Source organism: Hypanus sabinus, chromosome 9, assembly GCF_030144855.1.
Source record: "Hypanus sabinus isolate sHypSab1 chromosome 9, sHypSab1.hap1, whole genome shotgun sequence".
NCBI lineage: Eukaryota > Metazoa > Chordata > Chondrichthyes > Myliobatiformes > Dasyatidae > Hypanus > Hypanus sabinus.
In genome coordinates, this window is record NC_082714.1 from 5,856,009 (window position 1) to 5,868,295 (window position 12,287).

A 12,287-nucleotide genomic window follows, 5' to 3' on the forward strand; every position below is an offset into this window, starting at 1 on the left:
CCATGCAAGTTGATAGGACAGTTATGAAGGTGTACATATGAAGGACTTCATTAGTGGTGGATTGAGTTTCAGAGCCATGAGGTAATGTTGCAGCTCTATAAGACTCTGGTTAGTCCACACTTGGAATATTGTGTTCAGTTCTGGTCGCCTCATTATGGGAAGAATGTGGAAGCTTTAGAGAGGGTATGGAGGAGATTTACCAGGATTCTGCCCGTATTAAGAGTCCGTGAGGATAGGTTGAGCGAGGTAGGGCTTTTCCTTTTGGAGTGAAGAATGAAAGGTGACTTAGTAGAGGTGTACAAGACGATAAGAGGGATAGATCGATTGGACAGCAAGACTTTTTCAACAGAAAAGGAGAAACGGTTAATACGATGGAGCATAATTTCAAGGTGATTGGAAGAAAGTATTGGGAGGTGTTATGAGATGTTGGTCTCGCACAGAGTGGCAGGTGTGTGGAATGTGCTGTCGGGTACAGATAGATACAATCAGGACATTTGAAGGACTCTTAGATAGGCACGTAAATGAAAGAAAAATGCAGGGTTAGGCTGATGTTAGAGTAGATTGAACAGCTGACACAACTTCCTGGACCAAAGGGCCCGTAATGTGCAGGAGTGTTCTGTGTTTCTTTTCAACTCTCAACACCCCATTGACAGAGCAAAAGACAGGGGTATGTTGAACACCCTTTGATTGTCCGGATGAATGCAGCTCCAACAACTCTCAACAGACTAAGTAGCCTGGACATTGTCCCTAACATCAGCACACAGGAACCACAGTAACTCATCTGGACTATTCCAACAGCCCCTCCCCTCTCTACAGCCTCCACCTCCAAAAGGGCAGCACACAGGAACTGCAAGCTCCTCTCCCAGTCACACCTGAGCTTCCACAAGCAGGGGATTTCAAAGTAGATTTATTATCAAAGTAGATACTGCACACATCACTGTATGTACAACCTGAGAATCACTTTCTTCTGGGCATACTCAGTAACTCCAAGTACCATAATAGAATCAACGAGAGACCGTATCCAACAGGATAGACAAACAACCAATGTGCAAAAGACAACAAACTGTGCAAATACAAAACAAAAATAATAATAATAATAATAATAATTAATTAAACAATAATTATAAAGGACATGAGATAAGTCCTTGAAAGGGAGTCTGTAAATTGTGAGAACAGTTCAGTGATGGGGCGAGTGAAGCTATCCCCACTGGTTTTGGAGCCTGATGTTGAGGGTAATAACTGTTCCTGAACCTGGTTGTGTGAGTCCTGAGGCTCCTGCACCTTCTTCCTGATGGCAACAGTGAGAAGAGAGCATGTGCTGGTGGGGGGGTCCCTGATAATAGATGCTGCACCGCACCAACACACCGTCTAGATGTGCTCAATGGAGGGGAGAGTTTTACCTGTGATGGACTGGGCCATATCCACTAATTTTTTGTAGGATTTTCCATTCAACAGCATTGGTGTTTCCATACCAGGCTGTGATGCAACCAGTCAATATATTTTCCACCGCACCATAGAATCTTGTCCAAATCTTTGCAAACTTCTAAGGAAGTGCTTTCTTCATAATTGTACTTGTGTGCAAGCCTTCCGAAATGATAATACCAAAGAATTTAAGTTTGCTGACCCTCTCCATCTCTGATCCCCCAATGAGGACTGGCTCATGGACCTCTAGTTTCCTCCTCCTGAAGTCAATAATCAGCTTCTTGGTCTCTCTGACATTGAGTGAAAAGTTATTGTTGTGGCACCACTCAGACAGATTTTCCATCTCTCACCTAAATGCCAATTCATCACTACTTTTAATTCGGCCAATGACATTGAACTTAAGTCACTGTCACATTGAACTAAAGTCAGTAAACTTGAATATGGAATTGGAGCTGAGCTTAGCCTCACAGTCAATAGTGGAAAGCAAGTAGAGCAGGGAACTAAGCACACAGCCTTCTGGTGCACCAATGCCGTTGGAGATTGTGGAGGAAGTGTCGTTCTATTCCAAACTGACTGGGGTCCTCAAGTAAGGAAATTGAAGATCCAATTGCACAAGGAGGTCTTGAGGCCAAGCTCCTTGAAGCTTATTGATTAGTTTTGAGGGGATGATAGCATTAACTGCTGAGCTGTAATTGATAAAGAGCATCCTGATGTATGCATCTTTGCTGTCCAGATGTTCCAGGGTTGGGTGAAGAGTCAATGAAATGGCATCTGCTGTGGACCTGTTGTGCCAGTTGACAAATTGGAGTGAATCCAAGTCACTTCTCAGGGAAGAGTTGATAAGTCTCCTCACCAGCCCCTCGAAACACTTCACCACGGTTATTGATGCAAGTTACTATCTTCTTTCGTGGACCTGAAGCAGGTGGGTACCTCAGAATGCTGAAGCAAGAGGTTAAAGAAACTGGTCAACACTCCAGTCAGTTGATCAGCATAGATCTTCAGCACTCGGCTATGTACTCCACCTATGCCAGATGCTTTCCATGAGTTAATCCTCTCACCTCAGCCTCAGAAACTGAAATCACAGGGTCACCAGGGCTGTTCTGATGGTCAAAGCGAGCATAGACGGCATTGACATCATCTGGAAGCAGACCCTGTTGTCACGCTTGGCTTCACTTTGTCAAATGTAACCGTCATCAAACCCTGCCACAGCTGTCCAGGATTCCTCAGTGATTCAAGTTAAGTCTGGAGTTGCCACTTCACCTGTCACTTCCAGAGCTTGTACCTGGACCTCTTGTAGCTTAGTAATACACACAAAGTGCTGGAGGAACTCAGCAGGCCAAGGGGAGTTCATGGAAAAGAGTAAATAGTCAACGTTTTGGGCCGAAACCCTTCATCAAAATGAAGTCCTGTTGAAGGGTCTCAGTCTGAAAATCAACTGTTTGTTCTTTTCCATAGATGCTGCCTGGCTTGCTGAGTTCCTCCAGAATTTTGTGTGTACTATTGTACTTTGATTTCAGGCATCTGCAGAATTTCTCCTGTTTGTGATTCCCCTCTTGCATCTACTTGGTTGTCAGGCTTGAATGTCACTGATTTGGCCCTCCACAGATATCGTGGTTCATCCAGTGCTTGTTCCAGCAATCTTGTGATCAGGTCCTCAATGTTGTTCTCCAATGACTGCACATTTACTGACAAGATGCTGGATCCCTCTGCTTTTCAGTCTGGCTTGGAGTCCATCACCCCCACCCTTTTTCCAGCCATGGGGATGAACCTTCATTCGCTTAAAGGTGCCATACCTGCTTGCTTGAGAGTTAAGTTCACCAAGCCCTTCAGAAGATCGTGAAATCTGTAGTTCATTGTTGGTACAAAGGTATGTTGCTTAAAGGGAAAATATATGCTGCAGATTAGTGAGAGTATATGCTGCAGATTAGTGAGAGTATACGCTGCAGATTAGTGAGAGTATAGGCTGCAGATTAGTGAGAGTATAGGCTGCAGATTTGTGAGAGTATACACTGCAGATTAGTGAGAGTACACACTGCAGATTAGTGAGAGTACACACTGCAGATTAGTGTGAGTACACACTGCAGATTAGTGAGAGTACACACTGCAGATTAGTGTGAGTACACGCTGCAGATTAGTGAGAGTACACACTGCAGATTAGTGAGTACACGCTGCAGATTAGTGAGAGTATACGCTGCAGATTAGTGAGAGTATACGCTGCAGATTAGTGAGAGTAATGCAAAAGAGGTATATTTGGAAGTTCTATAAGCAACCCACAGAACATCACTGTGGTTCAGCTGCGCCATCTTGTAGAGGGGTAGGGAACCAACAGTGACCCTACTCTCACCTCCCTGCCCGCATGCCCCCCTCCCATAAACATCATACACACCCCCATCCATCAACACTGCCCACTTGCATGAAACATCCTCCCAGTGCAGACCAGGAGCAGAATTTGGCCATTCAGCTCATGAAGTCTGCTGTGACGTCTGATCATGGCTGATTTATTTTTCCCCTCAACCCCATCCTCCAGGCTCACCTTGTAAATGCTGGCACAGTAGTTGAAGGATTTGGCATCTGTGATATCATACATCAGGCAAGCCACATCACAGGTAGCATTGGAGGCTTTCAGAAACTCAGTGTCAACGTCCACCTCGTGTAGCTAGGACAGAGCGGAATGAGTGAGTGTGTGAGGACATCGAGGAAGCATCATCACCGTCACAGCTGGAAGCAGAGAGATAGAGATCGGGCAAGGACACACTCAAAGATAGACAGGATGAAAAACACTGGGTGGGAATGTGCATGCGCCCACACACACAAACACTCACTCACACAGCCGTGTGCACGTGCAGATGCACCCAGACAGACAGAGCTTGAGAAAGCAATATACTGTAATAACATACATATCGAAACTCTCTAGTCCAAAATTCTATGGTCCAGCAACTCCTGTAATCTTGTACATATGAATCTATAGTAATTAACTAATGTTAAAACTTAACTAAGATTTAAAATTAACTAAGATCTGTACTAGCCTGTAGTTAGTTAACTGAGCAGTATAAAGTTTGTGATCTCAGCCAACAGTGTTTCTGACAGGGAGGTTCAGTAACCTTGTCTGACCTGAGAGTGTCTATACTCAGAAACAGTAGTTCCCTTGCCTGGAGGGAAATGATCAGAGGATCATTCATGTGGCCCAGCATTGGTCAGATCCCAAGGGTGCCACACCAGAGATTTTCTACCAGTATTAACACCTACTTACAGTGCGAGGTGTTAATGACAGTCTGCCATGTTGGAGGAACAGATTGACCTCAATCTATTATCACCAGTTATTAGAGTAACCTGGAAACTGAGTGTTCTGTGCTCACAATTAAGTACTTATCCTGTCCGTTGACATGCACCGTGTTGATTGTAAAGTCACAGAGATCTCCACCCATCTCACACTGCATCTGAAACACAACATAAAGCTGTGCAGCAACATCAATGTTACACACACTCGTTGGAGCGACAGAGGATGAGAGGTGACCTGATAGAGGTGTATAAGATAATGAGAGGCACTGATCATGTGGATAGTCAGAGGCTTTTCCCCAGGGCTAAAATGGCTAGCATTTCAGGGGTAAGTTTTTTTACACAGAGTGTGGTGAATGCATGGAATGGGCTGCCGGTGGCAGAGGTGGGGGCGGATACGACAGGGTCTTTTAAGAGACTCCTGAATGGCTACATGGAGCTTAGAAAAATAGAGGGCTAAGGTAAGGACATGTTCAGCACAGCTTTGTATTGTGCTGTAGGTTTTCTATGTTTCTATGATTAAAGATCAGCTTTACTGTCAGATGTATATAAAAATACAGTAAAATGTATTATTTGCATCAAGGACCAACACAGTCTGAGGATGTGCTGGGGGTAGTCCACAAATGTCGCCATGCTTCCAGGCCAACATAGTATACCCACCACTTACAAACCCTAACCCACATGTCTTTGCAATGCAGGGGAAAACCCACATGATCACAGGCAGAATGGTCAAATGGTTTGGTAGTGCAATATTAAGCATAATGCTTTAGCGTTAGCATCCTGGGCTCAACTCCCACCATTGTCCATATGAAGTTTGTACATTCTCTCTGCGGTACCGTGGGTTTCCTCTGGGTGCTCTGGTTCCTTCCCACAGTCCAAAGACATAAAATCTCAGACTGTGTTAGTCATTGCATTTCACTGTGTTTCAATGTACATGTGACAAATAAAGCCAATCTCTTTACACGGTGGTGGAATTAAACCCCGATCTTCCATTTGCTGCTGCTGTAAAGCATTACACTAGCTGCTGCGCCTCATGGGGATTCTAATCCAATCTGTCCATGAGCACTGCAGCACGTCATGCAGTGAGAAGTGACTGCACACCAGACTTTCCCGTACCCACAGCTGAAATTGAAACTGGTTGCAGGGTGTACACAAAATTGTTTGATGTCATTTCCAGTACACAAGTGTAAAAGAGAACTAAATAATTGTTACTCCAGATCTAAACACAGTAATATAAAGAACACAATAATAAAAAATACACATAAGATAGCTTACATTGATTAATATGACGGTAGGCACAGGAGTGTCTGTACACAGGGAATGATAGAATAGTGGTGGTTGGGGATGGGGGTGTTGAACAACCTTACTACTTGGGGAAAGGAACTGTTTTGAGTCTGGTGCTCCTGACATGGATGCGGAGTAGGTCAAACAGTCTATGAGCAGGGCGGGTGGGATCCTTCACGAGGTTACTGGTCCTTTTACAATGTAAAACTACACGTATTACACATACCTGCAGGCTGCGCCCCAGGAATGCTTGAAGGAAGGCTGTTTTCCCAGTGCCCTTGGGTCCAATCACTTTACACAGGAACACATTCCTCTGGGTCTGACCTTTCTCCAGGTCCAGCTTCTTTCCCCGAGTGACTGAAATAACAGGATTTTCCACTTAGAACGATCACTTTTCCACATGGGACAGCAGGGAGGCTGGTCAACGGGAGTCAACACTGTACTGGAGGGGACAGACCAGAGATGATGGCAGTGGCACGGAGGGTGGAAGATGTGTAGGGAAGGAGCTGGAGTGAGGGAGATTATATTTCACTCCAGTCCTGATGAAATTCAGAATCACCTCAATTGGTCTTCTTGCCTTTCAATGCAGCTACTGAGCAACTCAGTGTATCAGAACCACAGCCTGACTCAACATAAGGCCATTCAGCTCTCTTGCCTGGCTGCTATTAATGATCATGGTTGACTTCTACACTTGATACCTAATACACACCACTACTTCCTGTACCTAATAAAGTGGCCACTGAGCATACGCTTCTGATCTTCTGCTGCTGTAACCCATCCACTTCAAGATCGATACGCTGTGTTCAGAGATGCTCTTCTGTACACCACTGTTCTAACGCACGGTTATTTGAGTTACTGTTACCTTCCTGTCAGCTAGAACCTGTCTGAACATTCTCGTCTGCTCTCTGTCATCAACAAGGCACTTCACCTGCAGAACTGCAGCTCACTGAATGCTTTTTTAAAATTTTCACACCATTTTCTGTAAACTTTAGTGACTGTTGTGCGTGAAAATCCTAGATGAGCATGTTTCTAAGATACTCAAACACCAACAATCAAAGCCACTTTAAAAGTCACTTAGGTCATGTTTCTTCCCCACTCTAATGTTTGATCTGTACAACTAAACCTCTCGACCATGTCTGCATGCTTTTATGCATTGAGTTGCTGCCACAATTGGCTGCTTATGTATTAATGAGCAGGTGTACAGGTCACTCAGTGTACATTTCCTCTACCTCCTTGACTCTTGAAACTCCAACCCCGACATTCTCTCCCACCCCCCTCCCCGTCCTATTGGGTAGAATATAAGAAAGTCAGAAAGTACATACCCCTAGGCTCAAGGACAGCTTCTATCCCACTGTTATTGGACTGTTGGCCTCACAATCTATCTCAGTATGAGCTCGCACTTTAAAGTCTGCCCACACTGCATTGTTTTGGTAGATGTTACACCTTACTCTGCATTATTTTTGTTTTTACCTTTTTCTCTTTCAATGCACTTTCTAATGATCTAACCTGCATGCACAGAATGCAACACAAGCTTTTCACTGTATCTTGGTACATTTGACAATAATAAACCAATAGCAAAACAAGATTTTGGGTTTTGAAACTTCTCAGCTGACCCCCTGCTCACAGCCACTGTGTAGAGGGAGCTCTGAATCATACTGCTCTTCATTTGAGGAACTTCCTGACACCACTTCTATCTGCCATTGTGTTGTGTGTGAGTTATATGTACTGTGTTGTGCACCTTGGTCAGAGGAACATTGTTTTGTTTGCTGATACACACGTATACAGTTGAAGGACAATAAACTTTAACTCACTTTTATACTAGCCACTCAAGGTTGTGAAAAGCACTACTGGACTACCCCTTATTCACACTCCAAGGCACTAACATGACAAGTAGGTTTTCCATTGCACATGTGCACTTGAGCAGATGAGAATGAACTTGCCTTTGACCTTGGTGACTGTCAGTCCCATCCCTCCTCAGCCCAGCATTCTGAAAACATCTAGACAAGAGTTCTGTTTTTCCTCCTCCACCACACCCCCCTGCCCCTCCAAATGAGGACTCCCTGGCACCCAACATTGTGCTCACCATTGAGGCTGCAACTTAGTGCTATCTCTACCTGTGATGGCTGCAGTTTGGGATTCTTCCTCCATAATGGTAGTGTAGCCCAGGTACCCCAGGTACTCAATACAACGATGGACATCCAGATAGGCCGTGAACCTAGCAGGGAAAATTCAGAGAAATGCAAGCCCTTCTTAGTAAATGCAGATAAACGCCCACTGTTTCACATCAAGGGCCTTAGAGAAGAGAGAGTTGATTTATGGCACCCACATCACTGACTGGCATTATTAGGAAAGACATGCATTGCTACAGAATCCACAAAACAGTTCACAGCAAATGATAAAGACAAGAGATTCTGCAGCTGCTGGAAATTTGAGCAACATACAAAATGCTGGAAGAACTTGCAGGCCTAAGCCCATAATCAGGATTGGAAAGGAAAAGGGTTGAGCACCTTCATTCCTTCCATCACAGAAGGTGGGATCTTCCAGTTGTTATCCGTTTCAATCCGACTTCACATTCCCCATTCCGACATGTCAGTCCATGGCCTTCCCTACTGCCACAATGAGACCAAATTCAGGTTGGAGGAACAACACCTCATATTCTATCTGGGTAGCCTCCAATCTAATGGCATGAATGTCAATTTCTCTAGCTTCTGGTAATGCCTCCCACCACCACCCCCCTTCCCCCATTCCCATTTCTGATTCTCTCTCACCCTTCTCTTCTCCTCACCTATCCATCACCTGGCTCTGGTCAGAGTCAGAGAACATTACAGCACAGAAAAGGGCCTTTCAGCCTGTCTAGTCCACATCCAACTATTAATCTGCCTAGGCCCAGAAACTGCATTTGGACCATAGCTCTCCATAGCCCTCCTATCCAAAACTCTGTAAACCTATCCAAACTTCTCTTAATATTAAATTCATGCTCGCATGCACCACTTCCAATAGTAGCTTGTTTCACACTCTCACCGCCTTCCGAGTGAAGAGGTTTCCTGTCAGGTTCTAATGAACTATTTCACTTTTCACCCTTAACCCATGACCTCTGGTTCTAGTCTCACCCAACCTCAGTGGAAAAGCCTGCTTGTATTTACCCTATCTATACCCCCCCATAATTTTGTAGACCTCCATCAAATGCCCTCTCATTCTTCTACATTCTAGGACAGGGGTTCCAAACCTAGGGTCCATAAACCCCTCTGTTAGTGGTAAGGGTCCACGGCATAAAAAAGAACCCCGTCTCCAAATATAAAATCTAACCTATTCAACCTTTCCCTATAACTCAGGTCCTCAAGTCCCGGCAATATCCTTGTAAGTTTTCTCTGCTCTCTTTCAACCTTACTGACATCTTCTATATAGGTAGGTGACCCAAACTGCACTCAAATTTCCAAATTAGGACTCACCAATGTCTTATACAACTTCAATATAACATCCCAACTACTGTATTCAACACATTAAGCTATGAAGACCAATGTACCCAAAGATTTCTTTACGACCTTGTCTACCTCTGACGCCACTTTCAAGGAATTGTGAGTCCGTATTCCTTGCTCCCTCTGCTCTACCACACTCCTCAGTGCTCTACCACTCATTTTGTAAGTCCTACCATGGTTTGTTCTTCCAAAGTGCAATACCTTAACACTGACAAAGGGTCTCAGCCCAAAACGTCGACAGTGCTTCTTCCTATAGATGCTGCCTGGCCTGCTGCGTTCCACCAGCATTTTGTGTGTGTTGCTTGAATTTCCAGCACCTGCAGATTTCCTCATGTATACCTTAACATTTGCCTGCATTAAATTCCATCTGCCATTTTCCAGCTGGTCCAGATCCCACTGCAAGCTTTGACAGTCTTCCCAAGATTAGTCCACTGCACGCCTAATCTTGGCGTCATCTGCAAATCTGCTGATCCAGTTAACCACATTATCATCCAGATCATTGATACAGATGACAAACAACAATGGACCCAGCACCGATCCCTGCGGCACTCCGCTGGTCACGGGCCTCCAGTCAGAGGGACAATCATTTACGACCACTCTCCGGCTCCTCCTGCAAAGCCGATGAATGACCCACTTTGCTGCCTCATCCTGAATGCTGAGTGATTGGTTCCCCTCCTCTGTCCCTTTCTTCCATGGTCCACTCCTAACAGATTCCTTCTCCTTCAGCCACCATGTCCAAGCTGCATGGCTCCGAGGGCCTACTCCATGCTGTAGCTCAATAAATACCTTAACGCCAGGACACTTGGGAAAATTCCCAAAATAACCTCAGGATCTTTTCCTGTGTCAGTAGGCAGGATCTTGATTTAAACTGTCTTATTTAAGTCCCACACTGGAAGCGTTGCTCCCGATTCAGTCTCTAAGTTTTAGGAGGTGTTGCTGAAGCCGAGGGGGAGGATGAGACCCTTTGAGACAGGCCTGACAAAACCCAGTTCAGCAGCCCTCTGTAATCAGTGATCCATCACATTACTTCAGATCCACCACTCCCAACTTTGCCTGCTTTACTCCTCGAGCTGGGCAGCACGACAGTGTAACACTTTACAGCACCAGTGATTGAAGTTCAATTCCCACCACGAGTCCGTACGTTCTCCCTGTGACTGTGTGGGTTTCCCCCAGGTATTCCAGTTTCCTCCCACAGTCCAAAGACATTAGGTTGAGTACGTTGTGAGCATGCTGTGCTGGTGCCAGAAACATGCCAACACTTGCAGGTTGCCCCCAGGACATCCTCGGATTTTGTCAGCTGTCGACACAAATGACTCATTTCGCTGTGTATACATGTGATAAATAAAGCTCATCTTTAATCTCACCAATTTCACCCAAGTTCTCAGAATGCTCTATAAACACAGAGGCCAGACACATGCAGTTCCAGACAAAGACTTACGTCCAGTGGCAGAGGTAGCCATGAAGGGTGATCCAGCCCCTCTCGTCTGTGCACACCGTGTTGAAGGCCTCAGGGCCCCAGGGGAAGTAAGGGAACACACTGAATAAATTCTTCAGCTCAATGGGAGAGAGGACACCATCATTATCCTGGGCACAAGGAAAAGTCAGGTCAGACAGGACGCATCAGTGGCTGTACATCTCACCCCAGCCCACACAGATCCCGAGTATAGCTACTTACTACATCGTACTTCTCAAAGATGCGCTGGAGGAACAGGTAGGTTCGCTGATTCAGCTCCGTTGTGCTCTCGTAGGGAACCCGGAGTCTGCAAGGGACAGTCAACTGGGTCACTCAACATGCTGTGGGTTTTATTTTCATACCGTTAAGGCTGTTGGGCCAGAGTTCAACAGGCTCCCGGGATACAGTTCTTCCTCTTTGTGTTCATTTTCAGAGGGCAGAACAGCACAGAAACAGGCCCCTTTGCCAAGATGTTGTGCTGAGTTAATTACATTAGTAACCGAATGCCCAACTAATCCTTTTTGCCTGCACAATGTTCACGTGCTTCCATTTCTTTTGCATTCTCTTAGCGAAGAGCTTCTTAAACACCTCTATCATACTTCCGTATTTAGAAACATAGCGTGGAACAGGCCCTTCCGGCTCAACCCAACAGCCCTCATATTTAATCTTAGCCTGATCATAGGACAATGTACAGCGACTAACTAACCTACTAACCAGAATGTCTTTGGACAGTGGAAGGAAACTGGAGCACCGGAGGAAACCCACGCATTCATAGGAAGGACGTACAAAGAATCCTTACAGAGGACGCTGGAATTGAACTCTGACACCCTGAGCTGTAATGGCATTGAGCTAACTGCTACACTACATATCACATGAGCTTCCACTACCCCCACATTCCAGGTACCACCACTCTTTACATAAGAACATGCCCTGAACATCGTCTTTGAAATTACCCCCACTCACTTTAAATATATGCCCTGTCATATCAGACACATCAACCCTGGGGAAGAAATACCAACTGTTTATCTATGCCTCTTATAAACCTCCGTAAGCCTCCCCTTAGCCTCTGTAAACCTCCATAAGCCTCTGTAAACCTCCATAAGCCTCCTCTTAGCCTCTGCCACTACAGAGAAAACAACACAAGCTTTCAGATGCAGTTAATTTATTTGCACTGATGACTGTGGAGGCCAAGCATTGGGTACATTTAAATGGAAGGTTGTTAGGTTCTTGATTAGTAAGGATGTCAAAGTTAACTGGGAGAAGGCAGGAGAATGGGATTGAGAGGGATAATAAATCAGCCCTGGTGGAATAAGCAGAGCAGACTCGGGCCAAATGGCTTAATTCCACAACACCCTATGGTCTCATAACATATGCCC

The 12,287-nt window shown here is 45.2% G+C and overlaps 1 protein-coding gene across 1 annotated transcript in view; it reads right to left on the reverse strand.

Moving 5' to 3' along the window:
• Positions 1-12,287, reverse strand: part of LOC132399034 (mitochondrial Rho GTPase 2-like) — a 45,576-nt gene that overhangs the window by 3,126 nt on the left and 30,163 nt on the right. Inside the window, exons 12-17 of the mRNA XM_059978938.1 lie at positions 11,134-11,218; positions 10,897-11,042; positions 8,097-8,197; positions 6,209-6,339; positions 4,779-4,859; positions 3,956-4,078 (exon numbers count right to left, since the gene is read on the reverse strand). Of these exons, the coding sequence (XP_059834921.1) occupies positions 3,956-4,078; positions 4,779-4,859; positions 6,209-6,339; positions 8,097-8,197; positions 10,897-11,042; positions 11,134-11,218 (667 nt within the window). The remainder of the gene's footprint in view (positions 1-3,955; positions 4,079-4,778; positions 4,860-6,208; positions 6,340-8,096; positions 8,198-10,896; positions 11,043-11,133; positions 11,219-12,287) is intronic.